The sequence below is a fragment of the Lactuca serriola genome, chromosome 9, assembly GCF_051521515.1.
Source record: "Lactuca serriola cultivar US96UC23 chromosome 9, Lser_US96UC23_V15, whole genome shotgun sequence".
NCBI lineage: Eukaryota > Viridiplantae > Streptophyta > Magnoliopsida > Asterales > Asteraceae > Lactuca > Lactuca serriola.
Window position 1 is genome coordinate 209,816,170 of NC_136416.1, and position 21,643 is coordinate 209,837,812.

The 21,643-nt window shown below is 36.1% G+C and overlaps 1 protein-coding gene across 1 annotated transcript; it reads left to right on the top strand.

Annotated features, from left to right (window-relative positions):
- Positions 1-1,242: 1,242 nt before the first annotated feature.
- LOC145073233 (beta-xylosidase/alpha-L-arabinofuranosidase 2-like) lies at positions 1,243-4,250 on the top strand. Its single transcript, XM_079019792.1, has 6 exons — positions 1,243-1,684; positions 1,768-2,055; positions 2,143-2,312; positions 2,398-2,495; positions 2,575-3,339; positions 3,468-4,250. Exons 1-6 carry the CDS (start codon positions 1,262-1,264, stop codon positions 4,046-4,048), a joined length of 2,325 nt encoding a protein of 774 aa, XP_078875918.1. The 5' UTR covers positions 1,243-1,261; the 3' UTR covers positions 4,049-4,250.
- Positions 4,251-21,643: the final 17,393 nt, after the last annotated feature.

Here is a 21,643-nt window from a genome sequence, read left to right on the forward strand (position 1 = left end):
CCACAAAGTAATCATGCATGAGTCGATCATTAGCCACCTCAAGAAATCTTTGTATGTATCTTCTCTTCCTCCGCCGTGCATTCTCAGCATTTTCTTCTTGTAGTCATTCGATCATCTGCTCCGCCTCCCGAATAACCTTTATAATCGTTTCAAGCACGACATCAAACTTGCCTAATGAAGATGTTGAAGAAGACATTTTGAGAGAGTATGTTTGAGTTGAAGAAGACATTTTGAGAGAGTATGTTTGAGTTATATATATAAATATAAGTATTATGTGATATTTTATTTTTAAAAATTGAAAAAAAAAAAACATAAATTGACATATGGATGTTATTTATTTAAAAACTATTAAGAAATGACAAGTGTTAAAACTCATTAGAGATTGAAATTTGACAAAATTATCTTTATTTATTATAATAGACTATGTGTAAAACTCGTGTATTCCACGAGTTGATTAAAAAAAATAAAATATTAAAATGTAATTAATAAGTATTTTTCAAAATAAAATTTTGAAATAAGGAATCTATAAATATATTAATTGCAATTTAGTATAATATTTATTACATTTGATACTTCACATATACAAATATAAGTATTATGTGGCTTTTTAATTTTAAAAATTGAAAAAAACCATAAATTGACATATAAATGTTATTTATTTAAGAAATATTACAAAATAACAAATATTAAAAACTTATTAAAAATTGACATGTAACAAAATTATCTTAATTTATTTTATTAGATTACGAATCAAGCAGCAAACAATAACCACTACACTGTTTAGGACCAATTTGCTATCTATATTCTATAACAATTAACGACTTTTGGCGTTACTAAAGACCCTAATATATATCATTCGAGTTTCATCATCTAAACGTTATGTTACCAACAAAGACCAACCATTTGTACAAATTATTCTTTCAATAAAAATAAAATGTTAATTAAGTTAAAAATGGTTATTACTTCTGTCAAAATTAGTGACTATCTTAGCAATGGTTTGTGTGTTGGTTCATGGGACATGAATTATGGTCCGAAAAACAGGATATTGTGGGTAAATGGTCAAACTGCTTAAGAAAACATTGCAATTAACACCGTAACACCACTCTTTGCTGTCTAGATCCCCGAGAACATTGGTCTAACAGAAGGTACTACCAACAGTCAGCTACTAATCTCAGTTCTCGTACATTTCTACCTATAAAGACCCATTCCCACAACATCCTTTCTTCACACTGATCACCTCTCCTTCCCAAAAAATCCATCCATGGCTTCTCAAACTATTAATCCACACTTCCCTCTTCTACTCGCCATTGCCTTTCTCCTCTCCATTTTCCTGTCTGTTTCGGCTCAATACTCCCCTCGTTTTGCTTGCGACATTGACAAAAATCCAGGCTTGAAGAAATTCCTGTTCTGTAACACTTCACTGGATGTGAAAACACGGGTTAATGATTTAGTAAACATGATGACATTGCAAGAAAAAGCGGGGAGCATTGTGAGTGTAGCCGATAGCATAGATCGCCTTGGGATACCATCTTATGGGTGGTGGTCGGAGGCTTTGCATGGCGTTTCTGACACCGGACCTGCAACCTGGTTCAACAAAACTGTAGTGCCTGGAGCTACTAGCTACCCACAAGTCATCCTCACTGCAGCCTCGTTCAATGAATCTCTATGGAATCTTCTTGGAAAAGTATTTATATTTGTTTTCGAATTCTTTGCTTCTTATGTTTTTAAGTCATTATCATAATGTACAAAAACTTGATGATCATATAGGTGGTTTCGACAGAAGCTAGAGCAATGTACAATACTGGTGTAGCAGGATTAACATTCTGGTCACCAAATGTGAATATTTTCCGAGATCCGAGATGGGGAAGAGGGCAAGAAACACCAGGAGAGGATCCACTCGTAGCAAGTAGATATGGAGTAGCTTATGTTAAAGGTTTACAAGAAACAGAGGATGGTGATGAAGATCGACTCAAAATCGGAGCTTGTTGTAAACATTACACTGCCTATGATCTTGATAATTGGACTAGCGTTGATCGATTCCATTTCAATGCCATTGTATGTTTATTTCTTTAAATGAAAGCTTAGTATAAAGTTTTATATATCGTAAGTGCGAGGGGTGAAAATTGTTTTTCACTTTTGTAGGTAACACAGCAAGATTTGGAGGATACATACAACCTACCATTCAAAAAGTGTGTTTTGGATGGAAATGTTGCAAGTATTATGTGTTCTTTCAACAAAATTAATGGTGTACCCGCTTGTGGCGATAAGGAGCTTTTGGAAGATACAGTTCGGGGAAAATGGAAATTAAATGGGTAAAGTGTTGAGCAAATTGATGCATAGTTTAATTACTTGCATTCTCCAATTAAAAATATGTAATCCTTGTTTTTGGTTCAACAGATACATTAGTTCGGATTGTGATTCATTAGAAGTCATGTTCAAAGACATGCGATATGAGAAAACACCAGAAGAAGTTACAGCAGATGCGTTAAACGCAGGTAACTCCAGTGGTTATTGTACAATATTATTGATTAATTAAGTTCCTCTATTAATTGTTTCGAATGCGGATTTTAACAGGGTTGGATCTTAACTGCGGGGATTCACTAAAGAACTTCACAGCAAGTGCAGTGAAGAAGGGGTTAGTGAACGAAACAATGGTGAATCGGGCTGTTACAAACAGTTTCACGACACTTATGAGGCTTGGTTTTTTCGATGGTAACCCAAGCAAGCAAATGTACGGGAAATTAGGCAAGAAAGATATATGCACCAAAGCCAACCAGGATCTAGCCCGTGAAACCGCTAGACAAGGAATTGTGTTGCTTAAGAACAATTTAGGGTCTTTGCCACTTCTTCCATCAGATATCAAGTCACTAGCTGTAATCGGGCCTAATGCTAATGCCACGGTAGCCATGATTGGCAACTACGCAGGAATTCCATGCAAATACACAACTCCTCTACAAGGTCTGTCAGATTCAGTTGAAACTATCTACGAGGAAGGGTGTGATCATGTGATGTGTAACTCTACTGAGGGATTCGAAAAGGCCAAGAACATTGCTGCTAAAGCAGATGCCGTGGTTCTAGTTATGGGCACAGATCTTTCCATAGAGCATGAAGCCCTAGATAGGACCGAAATAGATCTTCCTGGACAACAAAACCTTCTTGTTTCTGAGGTTGCATATGCAGCTAGAGGACCGGTGATTCTTGTTGTCATGTCGGGAGGTGGGATTGATGTTAGTTTTGCAAAATGTAACCCAAAAGTTACTAGCATTATGTGGGTTGGGTTACCTGGACAAGAAGGTGGAGGTGCTTTGGCTGATGTCATTTTTGGTCGTTATAATCCAGGTACTTTGCCAACACCAACGAAATCAATTTACAATATAAATAACATCCGTTGCTAAATGTATATTTTACTAACGGAATAATTATAAATCATGCAACTAAAAGTGACACCACTTTGATTACGTTTGTAGGTGGAAGACTACCCATGACATGGTATCCACGATCCTATACGGATACGGTGACCATGAGCAACATGAACATGAGGGCAGACCCGTCGACAGGCTATCCAGGTCGCTCCTATCGATTCTATAGAGGCGAAACAGTTTACCCATTTGGCTATGGATTAAGTTACTCATTATACGTTCATCACCTCGTTAAAGCACCCAAACAGTTAACAATCTCACTAAAGAAACCAGCCACTGATCAATGCTCGAAATCTACTTGCAAATCAATTGATGCAACTGACAAGGTTTGTGGTAGCCAATCATTTGATGTTGAAATCACGGTAACAAACATCGGAAAGATGGCCGGAAGCCACTCGGTCTTGTTGTTCTCTTACCCACCTCAGGTGATATATAATTCGCCTCAAAAACAGTTGCTGGATTTCAAGAGGGTGCAGTTGGGACCATGGAACCAAACTTCGGTTAAGTTTAAGGTCGATGTTTGCAAGCAATTGAGCGTGGTTGATAAAGATGGTAACATGAGGCTTCCATTAGGGCGCCATGTTCTTCAAATAGGAGACCTCAAACACTCCATAAATCTCAAGATTTGATATGACCGGTGTTTTAGTCAATAGAATTCATTTCAGGGGTGCTTTACTGTTTTAGTAAAACGAGACCCATAGCCACGGAAACCATGGGTACGGATGAAATAAGGATAACCAATGTGTCATGTATTAATCCGTCAAAATTGCTTATCTATTGGGGAGAATTGTACCTAACATATGTATTCATGCGTTCCCTATGCGAATAAGAAGTACCATTTTTGTTCATATTTAACTAACACCTATAAGTTGGGGTATATATATACTAGATTATAACCCACGTAAAACACGGAAAACGTATAAAAATATACATGTAAAACTTTAAAAAAGTTGACACTATAAAAAAATAAAATAACATAAACAGATTTAGCATTATTGCTAACATTTAAATGTTTGAAAAAAACAAATAAACACTTGAATATCTATAATAGTTGAATGACCTCTTTGTAAACATAACATTTTGTTTTATTAGTTGGACAACTTTTCTCGTAATAAATAAGTACCTTCAATCTTTTTCACTTGTGACGCGAGAAACAAAAAATATATAACTGAAAATGAGTGAAGACGAGCTTATGCAACTAGAATCCAACATTTGATAATTATTGTCATTGACTTTTGTTAATGGCCATAACAAAATAAACTGCTATGGGGAATTGCCTCCGCTGAAAACGGAATGAGAGTCTTTAATTAGACGGAGTTAAATTTATGAAAGGTATATAAATAGTATCGATAAAGAATCTAGCATATATGATTAAGGCTTCAATGATGTTTCTTCCAAGCCTAACAATCTATAATCTAGTACCATTGTATAGTCCTTTGGTTTGGTCGATATTACAAAGTAATATGACTGAAACACCTATTTTTAGTATAAGTTTATGGTTGGAAATTCTAGATGCCTTAAAACGATTCAACACAACTAAAGAGTAGATTGATTCCTCAAAAAAACCTGGTAACTCTGTATCACATAAAGAATTTAAACTCATATATGTTTTCCTTTCAACTTTCATCAATCCTAAAATATAGTCATTGGTAGCATCAAATTCTTCATTTGTAGGGACCAAAATAGCTTTATCTTGAAAATATGATTCATCATCAAGATGGTTTTCAAAGGATTGATAAAAGGTGGATACAATTGAATGAATATAGTCACCTATAGAGTGAACAACGTCTTCTGGAAATTCAATTTCAGCTTCACCATCATTAAGGCCGTCAGTATTACCTTCACCAATTTTAAGAATCCACTCATCAATGTTTTTGTCTCATCCAAATCATTAGTTAGATAACCAAAATAAATCTCATGTTTACGGTTAAACGTAAAACTGTACATCATGCCGTAATTTAGATGAATATGATGCATGCACAGTATCCGAACAATTACCTCTTTGTATTGCTAGAAGAATTTGTCTAAATCCATCTCAAAATAAAATGGTCTTGCCTCCAAACGATTCTTAAAGATAAATACCTACAGAGCAATGATATCCTCTTTGTTGACCATATATGATGTATAAACTTCATTGTCGTTGAACTGTTCGTCAGAGTTCACTAATACTTTTGTATTGGCACGTGATATCCCTCTAGACAGTGCAACATAAAGTTGGTCATGCGTGAAACTGATTCTGGGAGATAAATACCTACATTTGGAATTGTTTCTCCGTAAGCTTTATTGATTATCATCGTGAAACATAATTTGATTACAAATTGTTTTCTTATCAGTTTGAATGCTAACATGTCATCTTCATGCAGACATAGAGGAAACCTTGGACCAAATCTCTAGATAGTTTATTTTGACTATTAGTTATGCAATGGTACCAAATAGTTTCTTTTGATGATCAGTTTCAGACGACTATTTAGGGGCTTAAGGTTTAGAGGGAGGGTGTGTTGCAATAAATATTAGCAAATTGGTTAAAAAATAAGACTTATTTATGAATGCAAATTTTCATATGTTCTTAGCAGAAACATGTTATACTTTAAAGAACACGTAATATATTGTTCTTGTATCATCTCCTATTCATATATATAAGTATACATTAATCCTAAAAAATAGTTATTTTGTCAAAATATATATTTAAAAACTACAATAATATGTGAAGTTTATTTTAAAACGGGTAGATGTTAGTACTCTTTTTCGTAATATGATTTTCATATATGAAAAACATAAACAATGATTACTTTTATAATTTGGAAAATTAAAACATGATTAATTTTATATATCTGACAAAATTTTCGTATAACAAAACTTTAGAAGATAATTAATCGTTTAAAGATAATAATGAAATATTGACATAGAGAATCAATTAATTCGTTAATTGCTATCTTATTTTTATTTTATAAGGTGGTAATATCGTTATGTCTTATTTAAAAACTTAAATTATGATATAAATTATATATATATATATATATATGATGAATACAAAATAACTTAATACATTGTAATCATTCTGTTTTTTTTTTTTTGCGAATTTCAATACTAAAAATTTTTCCTAGAAAATTGCCATTAATGACCTATTAATTAACAATTAAGTTTATATACTACATAAATGGTTCACTTGTGAACAAAAGTACACAAATGGTCCATATTTGAAATGTTTTTCTTACATAAACTACATAAATGGTTTACTTGTGAACAAAAGTACATAAATGGTCGATATTTGAAATGTTTTTCTTACATAAATGGTCTATTACGCAAAAGAAAATGATAATGTACTTTCCATTAACAAAATGTTTTAAAAAATCCTATTAATGAGTTCTAATGTAGAAAAAAATAAAATTTTTATAGATTAGCCAAAAAGAATACCGAAATGTCATTCTTTGAAACTACGATGATATTAATAAACTTTTTTGCAAAGTTTAATGCTATTAATGAATTTTTTTTTTCCAAAAGACAATCGTTTAAATGAGCTTCAATATACAAAAAATATAAGTTTCCATATCAACTAAAAATAATCTAAAAATGTCATTTTTTAAGAGTATGATGCTATATATGAACATTTTTTTTCAAAGTTCAACATTAAAAACAATTTTTTTCCAAAAAAAGGTCCTAATATAAGGTTAAAATAACATATTGTAAAATATTTATCAATCTACATGAGCAAGAATTAAATGTTTCCATCAATACCCAATAAGGTATATAAATCATGTCTCCTTTTGTAATGAATTCCATTGCCCCACAATTTGGAATCCCCTCAGTCGCAACATTTCATAACTCAAATCACATCCGGTAATCAATATGAATAGAAGCTGCAATAAAAAATAATAAGTGTCACCATCTTATACAAATATTAGAGATTATTGGGGTGTTAGATAGTGTAATAACTTGCAATTAAATATAATTTTCAAAGAAAACTTAGTATGAGAAACTAACCAATGTCATCAAGAGTCAAAGAAGACATTATAACTAAAACATAAACAAAGAAATATAAGGAATCAAACATGAAACTTTAAGGAGAAACATACAAATTTAAACCATGAAGGATAACAAAAATCGACAAATATATTTTTTAATTAATTTAAACCAATATATTTTTAAAGTAATTTAAATCTGACCGTAGGTTTATCTCAATATTGTTCTCTTAAGCATTTCATCAAACAGGTAGTAGATAGGTAGACCAAACAAAATTTCCAAGTATACAAATCAAGGTCTCAAATCCTAACATATCCAAAAAAACAAATTTGTGATTTTAACAACCAAAATCAAAGCATATTACATACATTGTGTATGATTCTATCGTTTATAATTCGATTGCTCAACTTATTGAACAATTCATCAAAAGTATGAAAAAAATGAGGAATCTTATAGAAAGGTCCGATTCAAATTTCTAAATAACACAACTGTGACAATTAATTTTAAAACCACAAAAGTTCACACCCTCATAACATAAAAATCAAACTATATTTTCCTTACATTGACAAGAACCCAAATGAATTTAACCATTTCTGTTGTTTGTCAACTCCAATTTCGACCTACAAGAAATCAAAAACAAATCAAGCAACTTGAGTAACAATCATTTAATGTTGTCACAACTTTAGCACAAACATCGATAAATAGTACAAATATTAGTTATCAAGAAATAAACATATATGAGATGTCTAAAAAGTTGACAAGTGGAATTTGAGTTACATGTTTTCATACCTTTCTCTGATGTATTTATAATTTCAGTCATTCGACTACAAATCTAAATTGTAAAGTTTAATCAAAACAACCTATTTTCTCCCATTTTCTTCTCCCCTATAAAACTTAGGTTAGATATATTATGTAAAGAATTGAGGCAGGGAGAGTATTTTTTATTTTATTTTTTGTGAAATTTAATTGTCATTAATAAAATTCCTAATTTAATTCATTTTATTTTTGGTGATATTTAATTGTCATTAATAGAATTCCTAATTTAATTCATTTTATTTTTGGTGAGATTTAAGTGTATTTAATATAATTCTAATTTAAAATGTAATATACGTTTAATAAAATCTATGGAAAAAAAATAAAGGCGTTTTCAAATATTAAACCAATTGTAATGGTGGACGTAGGAGAGGTTCCCGAAAGACTTTGAGGCAAATGATGGAGAACATCTCCTCATTCAACACTTCTATGAGGGATTGTTGTCAATGGAGAAAAGACTAGTTGATGCATCAAGTGGTGGTGATTTCTTAGTAAAACTCCACAACAAACAAGACAACTTTTCAACACCATAGTCGCGAATTCCCAACACGTTGGCCCGTGCCAAGACATGAAAAAAGACACACAACACAAAGTCAATGAAGTGGGATCATCGAACCTTGAGTCTCAAATCAAAGACTTAACCTCCGTTGTTCAAAAGCTAGCCTTGGGACAAACTCCACAAGTGATGGTTTGTGGGATATGTGCAAAAATGGGACACCCTACGAATATGTGTCCCATTCTCCAAGAAGATGCGGAATATGTGAATGCCATAGGAGAGTTCCAAATCTACCACAACACACCATCTGATTCACAAAAAGCTTACAATTCAAGTTGGAAGCCAAATCCCAACATGAGCTACAACCCAAGATCATTGCCTAAAAATGCATTGGTTAGACCATCCTATCCGCCACCACAACCTCATTACCAACATCCACAACCACACAATCAATCCAAACCACACCCTCCACACCACCAACAACCTCCTCAATCCCAACCAAGTAGCTTCAGAATGTCTCTCAAAGTCATTGTCAAATCCCTAACCACTAGCACCCAAAAATTCCAAAAAGAGACAAGAACTAGTATCTCTAACCTTGAAGCACAAATGAGAAATATATATACATCCATAAGCAAGTTGGAGTCCCGTGGGAAATTGCCTTCTTAAACCGAAAAGAATCCTAATGTTAATGTGGTGACCTTGAGAAGTGGCAAACAAGCCGGAGAAATTAGTACAAAGAAGAAGCCAATGGATGAAGAGGAGAAAATAGAAGTCATTCCCATTGAAGAACCTATGGTCAAGAACGATGCACAAGCCGGAGTTCCGAAGAAGACTATTCCCCTTGTAACACACATAGCCACTCAACCACCATTCCCCTCCCGACTTGCAACTTCGAAGAAGAAATTGGAGGAGAAAGAGATTTTGGACACCTTCCGAAAGGTGGAAGTAAACATTCCTTTACTTGATGCAATCAAACAAATTCCGAGATATGCAAAATTCTTGAAGGAGCTTTATACCAACAAGAGAAAGTTGAAAGGAAATGAGAAAATCTCGATGAACGAAAATGCATCCGCAATTTTACAAAGGAAGCTTCCACCCAAGTGCAAAGATCCCGGAATGTTCAAGGTTCCTTGCAAGATTGGAGATGTCACTTTTAGTAGTGCTATGTTTGATCTTGGTGCCTCTATCAATTTCATGCATAATTCGGTGTATGAATCATTGAATATTGGACCCTTAAGTGAAACCGGTGTCATAATCTCTCTTGCGGATAAATCAAGTGTCTTTCCTAGAGGTGTTTTGGAAGATTTCCTAGTGCAAGTAAACCAATTGGTCTTCTCGGCGGATTTCTATGTGATTGACCTAGATGAATCAGTATCCTCAAAACCGTGTATAATGGAATTTGATGGTGAAACGATAAGTTTTAACATTTATGATGCTATGAGGTATCCTAGTGATGTTTCATCCTTGTGCTTTGTTGATGTTGTTGAACCATTAATCCAAGAGTTGTTCGAGTTATCTAATGGTGACATGTTGGAGATGGTTTTGAGCAAAGGGTTTGATTGTGAAAAATTAGCCAAGAAGTTGAAGCTCTACTCACTAGACCCCGAAGTTAAAAGATTAGTCAAAAATTTGGAGATCAAGAAGACCACCCAATTTAGTGTGAAGCAAATCGAATTATCTCAAAATCGCACGAGATTGCCGTCCTCCCTTTTCCAATCGCCACAATTAGAATTAAAGATCCTTCTTCAACATTTGAAGTATGCGTACATGGGAGACAACGAGACTCTTACGGTCATCATTTCGACTGACCTAACAAAGGGTGAAGAAGAACAACTCCTCGAGGTGTTGAGGGAACATAGAGAGGAAATGGGTTGGATGATTGCGGATATCAAAGGTTTGAGTCCCTCCACTTGTATGCACAATATCTTGATGGAGGATGAATGCAAGCCGAGTCGGGATGCGCAAAGAAGACTGAACCCGCCTATGATGGAGGTTGTGAAGAAGGAGATTTTGAATATCCAAGATGCGGGAATGATCTATCTAATCTCGGATATCAAATGGGTGAGCCCGGTTCAAGTCGTGTTGAAGAAGACGGGAATCACAGTGGTCGAGAACAACAAAGGTATGATGGTCCCCACCTGTGCGCAAAATGGGTGGAGAGTATGTATTGACTACCGCAAACTCAATGCAAGCACACGAAAAAATCATTTTCCATTACCTTTCATTGACCAAATGTTAGAAAGGTTGGCCGGAAAATCCCACTATTGTTGTCTCGACGGGTATTCCGGTTTTCACCAAATTCCGGTGGCGCCGGAAGACCAATAAAAGACAACTTTTACATGTCCATTGGAATTTTCGCATACCGTAGAATGTCATTTGGATTATGTAACGCCCCGGCCACTTTCCAACGTTGTATGGTTAGTATCTTTTTAGAATATGTTGAAAATATAATTGAAGTTTTCATAGATGATTTTACGGTATATGGAAGCTCCTTTCAAGAGTGTTTGACCAATCTAACCAAAATTTTGAAAAGATGTATTGAAACAAATTTGGTTTTAAATTTTGAAAAATGTCATTTTATGGCGAGTCAAGGTCTTATTTTGGGTCATATTGTGTCAAAGAAAGGAATTGAGGTAGGTAAGGCCAAGATAGATGTTATTCAAAGCTTACCATACCCGACTTGTGTTCGGCAAGTTTGTTCTTTTTAGGGCCATGCAAGTTTCTACCGATGATTCATCAAGGACTTTTCGAAGATAACAAGACCAATGTGCCAACTCTTGCACAAGGATGTTGATTTCAAGTTCAATGAGGCGTGCAAAGAAGCTTTCGACAAGCTGAAAGAGTTGCTCACATCCGCCCCTATCATGCAAGCACCAAATTAGGATCTCCCATTTGGGATTATGTGTGATGCAAGCAACTATGCAATAGGCTCCGTTTTTGGTCAAAAGAAAGGAAGAGCCTCCCATGTGATCTACAATGCATCGAGAACACTAGAAAATGCTCAAAGCAACTACTCTACTACGGAGAAGGAGTTATTGGCCATAGTATTTGCCTTGGAGAAATTTAAACAATACCTATTTGGTACCAAGGTCATTGTGTATTCGGATCATGCAGCTCTTAAGTACTTGATGACGAAGAAAGATGCAAAGCCTAGACTCATCCGGTGGATTTTATTGTTACAAGAATTTGATTTGGAAATCCGGGACAAGAGTGGATGTGAGAACCTTGTTGCCGACCACCTAAGCCGGATCACTTCAAATGAAACCCCTCTCCCTTTGCGGCACAAGTTTCCAGATGAACATCTCTGTTCCCTCACTCAATCTACTCATTGGTATGCTGATATCGTTAACTTTTTGGTCACAAAGAGGTATCCCGACACATTCACATGTGCTCAAAAAGACAAGCACAAAAGTGATGCAAAATACTATGTGTGGGATGAACCTTATTTGTGGAAACATTGTTCCGATCAAATCATTAGGCGATGTGTACCCCAACAAGAGCACCAATCCATTTTGCAATTCTATCATCAATTTGCTTGTGGGGGACACTTCCGACCTAGTCGGACTTTGAGAAAGGTCCTTGAGTGTGGATTATTTTGGCCAACCATGTCACACGTTGTTACTTGTTTTGCAAACGTTGTGAACGGTGCCAAAGGACAGGGAACATTTCACAAAAAAATCAAATGCCACAAAATCCAATCCTTGTTTGTGAAAATTTTGACATATGGGGGATTGATTTCATGGGCCCATTCCCCGTTTCGTTTGGCAACGTTTACATCTTGCTCGCGGTTGAATATGTTTCTAAATGGGTTGAAGCCAAAGCTACAAGATCGGACGATGCCAAAAAAGTTATCGACTTTCTAAAATCTAATGTTTTTGTGAGGTTTGGTGTGCCTAGGGCGTTGATTAGTGATCGAGGGACGCATTTTTGTAACAAGATGATGGAGTCCTTGCTAAAAAAGTACAACGTGACCCATCTTGTGTCTACCTCCTACCACCCTCAAACGAATGGTCAATGGGAGGTTTTGAATCGTGAAGTCAAGTCTATTCTAGAGAAAACAGTGAATCCGACAAGGAAAGATTGGAGTTTGAGGCTTGACGGTGCCTTATGGACCTATCACACCGCTTATAAGACCCCGATAGGAATGTCTCCCTTCAGATTGGTTTTTGGAAAACCATTTCATCTTCCCGTCGAATTAGAGCACCGCGCATTTTGGGCGGTCAAGCAATACAACTTCAACATTGACGAGGCGGGAAGGCATAGGAAGCTTCAACTCCAAGAGCTAGAAGAATTGAGAAACGACTCTTATGAAAACACAAGGATTTATAAGGAGAAAACGAAGCTCTTCCACGACAAGTCCATCACCCGAAAGCATTTTGAACCGGGGCATAGGGTCTTACTATATCATTCGTGATTGAAGTTATTTCCAGGCAAGCTAAGGTCAAGATGGATTGGACCTTTTGTTGTGATAAAGACATTTGACTATGGGGCGGTTGAAATTCAAAGTGAAGAAATTGGGCAAATCTTTAAAGTCAATGGGCATCGATTGAAACCTTTCTATAAAGGTTTTAACGCAAATGTCCTAAATGTCATCCAATTGGATGCCCCGGTGTACTAAAATCAAGAGGGTAGCACATCTCGCCAAACACACTAAAGAGGGGCATTTTTGGAAAACAAAAAGTTTTCGTCTTTTCTAGTTCCGAATAAATGTCGTAGATGATCCATTTTTGCATTTAACATCTCTTCTTCTTAATTCTTGCAGTAAAAGAATGTTGGATTTGAGGACCCGGTGTTCTATTGGTCAAAGAGCAAAAAAAATTTGGGAAAAATGGCAAGCCAATTCACGCGGACCGCGTGTAATCCAAGGTCCATCCGTGTTAATAAAAAAATGGTCTGCGTGTGGTCTCTACAAGTGTTCGCGTCCAACATCCGCAAATAGAACAACTTCAAGCAAATTCACGCGGTCCGCGTGTCATCGGAGTTTTGTCCACGTGTTTATTAAAATGGACCGCGTATTGTCCCTCAAAACGTCCGCGTCTATCATTAGCAAACAGATAGTTCCAGTACAATTCATGCGGTCCGCGTTTCATCGGAGACTTGTCCGTGTGTTTATTAAAACGGACTGTGTGTAGTGCCTGGAGTCGATCTCGTGTCATGAAAGGAAATTAGAATGCTTATGGGCTTACTCACGCGGACAACGTGTACTTGCAGTCGCGTCTGCGTGAGTTGTTGATTGGCATTGACCGTGTTTTGACTAGGTTTGACCGCAAATTAAAACCCCCTAACCCCCAGCCGGCTCTTCTCCTTCCCATTTCTTCTTCTTCCTTTCCCCTAACCTCCATTATAGAACCTCCATCTCCACCACTAAAACTCAGTTTCTCGTCAAACCGCCAGTCGGAATTTCGTGAGACCACCGCTATTCTTCACTAAATTCCGAGCTCTACAAACCCCACTAAAAACCGGGTCCGATCGATTGCTGTAGCTCGGGGCGCCACCACCACTCAACCACCACTTTCCGGCCAACTCCGGCCACCTCTCGCTATTCCGACACCACCATTGTGCTCTTCTTGGACAGGGCTACAAACCCCACCAAAAATATCTCTCATAGCTCGCCAGAAAATTTTGCCGGAATTTCAAGCCGTTGCCGGATTTCTCGGGTTTCCACGATAAATTGCTTCTCACGGGATATTGAACAAAGCTTAAAGCTGGGGTGGAGAGTTGCTTCTCACGGGATATTGAACAAAACTTAGACCATTCGGATTGTTATTTCTACCCATTCGGTTCCACTTACATACTTTCGGGAACCAAATTTTGAGTCAAAGGGGTTTTCTAGTTAAAAAAATTTGTGATAATAATAATAATAATAATAATAATAAAAATAATAAAACAAAAAAAGCAGGCAAATTCCCAGTTGCAGAAATCTGAGAAGGGTGACCGGTTCAATTATTGAACAAAATTTTCCAACATTTTGGTCACCCGGCGTTTGATATTCATTTGTATAGGTTTGATTTACTGTATTTAGATCGAGTTGTTTTTCACAAATTGGTGATGTTAGGGAGATTGTCGAGTCGGATACTACGTGAGGTTTGGGCCAACACCAAGTGAGTCGATTCCTACAATGGTGCCCGAGCGATTAAACCTAGTTACACATGAGAGAAACCGGCAGACGTGAGATCAGAGTGTACACTTAAAGAAGAGCTCCACACAAGCCCATCCAACTGCTTTCTCCCTACTACAGATGTTCTTCATTGTATGCATGTTCCATTGAGGCTACGACTGACCATCCCTCCTTGCTCACCTAGAGGAGTTGTCCTGGCTATGGTTTATGGTCCTATTGTCATCGGATGAAAAAGTTGTAAGATAGCAGCGAGATCAATCCTGACCATGTTGACTAACGTTGAACAGGTTCCATGGTTCTATCCATTCTTTTTATTTTTAGGGTAGTTTGTCTCAAGTTCATTTTAGTCTTGTCTTACTTGAGGACAAGTAAGGTTCAAGCTTGGGGTGATTTGATAGCTTCATTTTATTACTTCTTTACGTAGTTTATTTTTAGTTAAAACCATCTCATTTAGTTATTCTTCATGCATATTTTCTCTTTTTGTTATTTTTCTCCTTCACCGGGTGCTTTCCAGTCTTTTAAGCTTATTTGCAGGATTTATCGAAGACTTTTTGTTATTGGTGGCTTAGAAGGGTGCGGGACTTATGGAGGCTTGCAGTTTGCTTGTGGATTTGGAGTGGTGCGATTGGGCTTGGTGCTTGCATAAAGAAGAAATCAATTTGGACTTAATTTGTGAGCAAGGATGATGATGAGGCGACGCGGAATCAAGCTACAAGAAAATTGAAGGAGTATTGGATCAATCATTAGAAGGCTTTGGAATGGAACAAATGGGCTCTAAAGAGTTATGCATGTGGGCTGAAGTTGAAGAATTGAAGATTGGGCTAGATTGCATGTTAAATGGCCCAACTCACACATTCAGCGTGACCCACGCGGTTTGCATGGACCCATACGCGGTCCACATGAATTGTGCTGAGTGGATTCCAGGTTTTGACTTGTTGACTCTATTTGTGGAAGTTTGGTGGGTGGCTTTTGACACCTTTTTTAATCTGGAAATCAGCTCCCTTTTGCTGGAGATTGGAGCCATTATTGAGGGCATCACTTGAAGAACAAAAACCATTCTCTCTCATGAAAGCTTTGGAAGATTTGAAGGATTTTTGGAAGAATAGTGTAATTTCTTTCCATCTTGCATCTAAGACAATGTTTGGTACCACTAAATTATATTGCTTTTCTTTCACTTTCGCCATGCTTGGCTAAACTTTCATTTGCTTGATTAAGGTTTAAACCATGGATGATTATTTGCTTTGAAGACTTATTATTACCTTGTGTTTGAAGTTTATGGAAATGTTTTCTAGTTAAACATCTTGTTGTGCTTATTTATCTTTGATCATGAGCTTGGATGAATGAATGCTTGTTTTTGTTGACTAATTTCTTGGTTAAGTAATGGACCTTCAAATTAGTAAGCAACAAATGGTTTATATGTTTGTTTTCATTTCATTTAGGCCATGGAAATGTTTCCTCCATAATGATAATGTAAGCATTTGATTATCTTTTGGACTTGGTAACTCTTATAACTTAAAGCTAATTGGTTTTCACAAGATTTTATGCTTCATTGATTTTGTGAATTCAATTTAGGAAATGTGTTAAGAGCTCCTCTAACCATTTTAATTTCTAAGAAGAGTTGAGGCAATTTGTGCTTATGAATTGCTATAACCAAGTTAAAACAATTCACAAGTGTTATTCGATTAAGTCTAATGATAAGTCAATCATATCATCCATGAGGTGTACCCAAAAACTCAATCAATTTTACTTCATTGAATTTAATCCAAACTTTTACTTGTTTACTTGTCATATTTTCATTCTGGCTAGTTTTAATTTTGTCAAACAATCAAAAAGAATTAAACACCCCCCCCCCTATTTTACTTTTAATTTTTTTTAAAGTATTTTACATAGAGATTTGAATTGAACCAATCTTCGTGGATACGGTCCCCTTACCACTATACACTATTTTAGTGTGCAATATTTAGGGCATTTATTTTGTTGGCCTCGACAACCACCAAAGATCTTATGATACTTTAGAGAGAAATGGGGTTTCTAGCCTTGTAATGGAAAAGAAATGAGGAAAAGGATGTAAACTCATGTATTTAACATGAGTTCACGGCCAAACTCATGAGTTTACGGCCCAAACATGAAGGTTTGGTCGTAAAATCCATTAATTTAATGGGTTTAAAGCTTGATTTAGGCACAATGGTTTCAAGCAGATACTTCCTAACACCCGATTCTTGAATATACTAGGCTTAGAACACTCAAATAGACTCTAAACAGTGCTAACAAATAAGAGAAACAAGTCTGATTTTGATTGAATTGATTGACTATACAAGATAGAAATTTCGGGTTGTCACACCATTAGAGAAGTATTTTGGTGTTTTTGAAGAAGAAGGTGTTTAAAGAAGAAGCAAGAGAGTGAAGTGAGCTTGTAGATCCAGAGGTTTTACATCATTTCCAACCTATTGAAGGTATAAATTTCACATCTTGGTGCTTTTACATCATAGATCTAGGTTCTCATGGATATTGTTCCTTTTGGTTTCAAGATTGGATTTTTATGATGCAAATCCATTTCTGGACTTACGGTTGCCACCCATGAAGTTACTTGAGTCCCTTAAGCAGGAAAGTTGCAATCTTTAAGGCCTATTTGCGTTCATGCACGAGATCTAGCCATTTCCATGAAGATAGTTGTTATTTTAACAAGTTTGATCTCATTTAGTGAGGTGCAAGCCACCAAGTGATCAACTTTATCGGTTAAGAAGGGTTATTGGACTCAGATCTGTAGTTTGGAATTTGTGTCTTAAGGGATTAAGCAGTTTTGAAGAATATGGCTTATCAGGGTAGTACGTTGGGCGTACACGCCAGTACGCGTAGCGTACAAGCCATGAAACTGTACGCGCAGCGTATAGTCAGACTATGGACTTTGTGTTATTGGGCCTTGGTTTGGGGCAAGGCCTTAGGTTAGCAGATGTTGGGCCGTGATGGGCCACCAGGAGACAGTTAAGGGCCTAAGGGCTAGTTTGGGTTTGGGTGGAAAGCCCATTTGAGGATTTGGGCCCAATTTAGAAAATTGGGCCACTAGAGGACTTTAATGGGCCTTAGTGAGTTTGGAAATACTAGAAAGGATTGGGCCTCGATCATGGTCCAATTTAGATCAAAAGGGGTAAAATAGTCATTTTACCCTTAGATGGATTCTCAGTTTTTGACTAAGTGTTTATTTTTGGTCATAATAGCTAGGGAGTCATTGGAGTAGTTGACAGAGATACCTCCGTCTGAGTTTTTCAATATCCAGTTTGAGAAGTGAGTTTTCCTCTAGTAGGAATGGGTCTAAGGCACCAATGCCGACTCGTTTAAGTAGTAGAGTATACTGAGGTGAGCCCGATGTCGGGGTTAGCCCATTGCAGTCTATATGTTTCCAAACATCGGTTCGATGTCGAGGCGGTCCCGAGAAGTAGTTATGTATGCTTGATGTCTTTGTGATTCATGTATGATTATGTGTTATGTGTTAGTTGTTTTGGGCTTCGGTCCGACGTCGGGGCAAGCTCGATGCCGATTATGTGATTATGTTATATGTTTATGATATATGTTATGTGTTCCGGGGTAAGCCTGATGTAAGTTAGTCATTATGCCATGTTTTATGTATTTCGGGGCAAGCTCGAGGTATGCTAGTTTATGTGTTATATGTATTTGTTCCGGGCTTCGGTCCGATGCCGGGGCAAGCTCGATGCAGTATATGTGATTATGTTATATGTTATGTGTTCCGGGGTAAGCCCGATGTCGGGGTGAGTCTAATACCCGATGCGGTCGGATGTCGGGGTAAGCTCGATGCCGGACAGGAGTCCGATGTCGGGTAAGCCGATGCCGAGATTTGTCCCGATGTAGTGGGAGTAGTCCCAAAGTTATGTTATTTGTGATATGTGTTTTGTATGGTATGTGGTAGTTAGGGGAGCTCACTAAGCTTCGTGCTTACAGTTTCAGTTTTGATTTCAGGTGCTTTAGTTTTCAAAAGAGGAGCTCGGGAAGATTGCAACACACACACACCATTTGTTCAGTCTGGGATGTTTATACTCTGATATATTTGACAGATGTTATGCTATTCTTGAGATACATAGTTTATAATTTTTATATGTTGAAAGATAATTATGGTTTTATTAATGAGTTAAAATGAAAATTTTGGGGATGTTACAAACTTAACCTACATTTGACATTTTATAGTAAAAAATTACAAATTTGATACACACATTTGAGCATTCAGATTAAATTAGCTAACTTTATCTTCAAATTTAATAGTAATAATTATATGTGTCAAAAGATTCTCTTGAATTTGAATATGAAAATAAAACTAGATTATACTCTATAGAATCATAGGTTGTTACTTCTATGGTGGAAGGAGAATGAATCATGAATTAAATTAACGAAATTAATGGCACTGGTTGGTGAAATTACATACCAGGAGCGAAGTAAGTGACGAAATTTAATTCAATTGCAGAAGGAGTAGAGAGGGGGAGATCTTTGACGTTAGGCAACAAAAGCTCATGAAGCTCTTTTTCTCCATTATCTCCTTCACCATCAACAGCTACCAAGTTATCTTTAACAACAGTCGGGAGTTGTGATTCTTGATTGGCGGCCGAGTCGGTGCTTAGCGTGGTCGTTTGAACTAAATTGGAATCGGAAATTAACGCCTAACCTAGCAACAAGATTCCCAAACGATACATGTCTTTGATTGGAGATAGAAGCTAGCTTCGATTGGAGATGGAGCCATCGAGAATAACATCTGCATAACCAACAGAATGGGGAAACAGATTTCAACAAGAGGTTTGACTACCACTTTTTATTAGATGATGTTCATTCGTCAATAAGAAAATGGGAGGAGGCAGAAATAGAATACGTATGATATGAGAGACTAGGGTTAAATAGTTGGTCAAATAGATTTTTATGGTAATATCCATAAATTAAGGGATTTAACTTTAATTATCATGCTAAAGTTACATAATTACCCTTATTACAGTTTTTAATTATTTAATTATTCATAAATTTCTATTGGTGCATTCATGCACACAGTAGTTTCTAGAAACATCTCTCTCTCTCTCTCTCTCTCTCTCTATATATATATATATATATATATATATATATATATATATATATATATATATATGATTGCAACCCTAATGTATATTGTTTATATTCAAGTTTATGAATAAATTTCTCTAGTTCGTTTATGGATGTAGCTTGATTACTTTAATCAAGTGAACTATGTTAAATCTTTATGATCTTCATTGTCTTGGCTTCTTTATTATTTTGTAAAGGTTTACAAAACATAAAACATTCATATGCTACACAAAAATATGAAGCATTATTACAACCTTCTTTTTTGATGTCAAAGACTAGAAGCTACACGAAAATTTTCATTGGATCTCGGTTGTTCTTAACAGCGATGGTTATTCATTTAAGTCCTCGGGTAGAACCACTAGAACTTCAACAAGGTGGAAATTTTCGTATTCCTTATGTACACGTTCCTGCGGCTCAGATGAGTATTCTTGTTTATATCACTACGACTATAAACACGTTCTTGTTCCTATTAACAAAACATCCCCTCTTTCTTCGCTCTTTCGGAACCGGTACAGAAATGGGTGCTTTTTCTACGTTGTTTACCTTAGTTACTGGGGGGTTTCGGGGAAGACCTATGTGGGGCACCTTTTGGGTGTGGGATGCTCGTTTAACCTCTGTATTAATCTCGTTTTTTATTTACATGGGTGCACTGCGTTTTCAATAATTTTTCTATCCAAATTTTAATACATACATCGAAAATCAAGTAACTTTAGTTATATAACAAACTGTATGATATGATTAAATATTATAACATGAATATAGTATGCATTGAGAAGTTTCAACACAGTGATGCTTTTATTATATATGTTAAAAAGGTAAATGCATGACCGATGTGAGATTGATCATGTTGTATTCGGTTCTTGAGAACACAAATTTGGTCAGACTAGTAAGAGTGTAACTCTTAAAATTAACAAAATTAACATGAAATGTAATAAAGAATCAACATCGTGTAGAATATCATAGCGATATTTGAGGTAAAATTCATAAAACGGTGGGAAATTTTTTATATACAAGTTTAAATGATGAGGTAAACGAAAAAGGAAAAATAGAAGTTCAACAAAATAATTACTAATGAGTATGGATATTTGGATAAAATATAGTTTTTTTTTTTAGAAAAAAAAATCTCTCTCTTAAAAGATGTCAAAGACAGACCCCGTGTACCACATGACGAGTTTACTTCTTAAATTAGTAAAAATTTAAAATACCAGTGAAAATTAATAAACGTTTAGGGGTGAAGCTCTTTGAATTTGGACCGCAGTGATGGTGACTGGTGAGGAATAACAAACTTATTGTCTTTGAATCCTTTTCGAAGAGAGTACCTAACCATAGACTAGCTAGGTCCAGCCCATAAGTTTAAACTAATTGTCGCCTTAATTAATAGAGCAAATTACCCCACAACAATTACCTAAGAATTACCATTTTGACGACTTCCGTGAAATGAAAAAATTAACAAGTAACATACCTGTATACTTTCTGTGTTTACGAATATACGCACGATCAAGTAATCTTCGACATACAATGAAACGGATGCCAAGAGGAAAAACTAGGGTTTTTCGATTAGACAGATATTTCAATTCACGAATTAGGATAAACGAAATGGATAGTATGAATTTGATAGAGAAAATAGATTAGGTGAGGAATCGGGTTGGTCTGCAAACGACAACGAAAACAAATCAAACGACGACTCTGATTATCGGATTCCGCATCTCCGGCTTCAAGGTCTTTTTGTACATCGCCGTCAATCTG

Coding starts and splice junctions, on each gene's coding strand:
- LOC145073233 (XM_079019792.1), top strand. CDS start 1,262: ATGGCTTCTCAAACTATTAATCCACACTTCCCTCTTCTACTCGCCATT. Junction 2,313..2,397: donor GGAAAATGGAAATTAAATGG/GTAAAGTGTTGA, acceptor TTGGTTCAACAG/ATACATTAGTTCGGATTGTG. Junction 2,496..2,574: donor AGCAGATGCGTTAAACGCAG/GTAACTCCAGTG, acceptor GGATTTTAACAG/GGTTGGATCTTAACTGCGGG.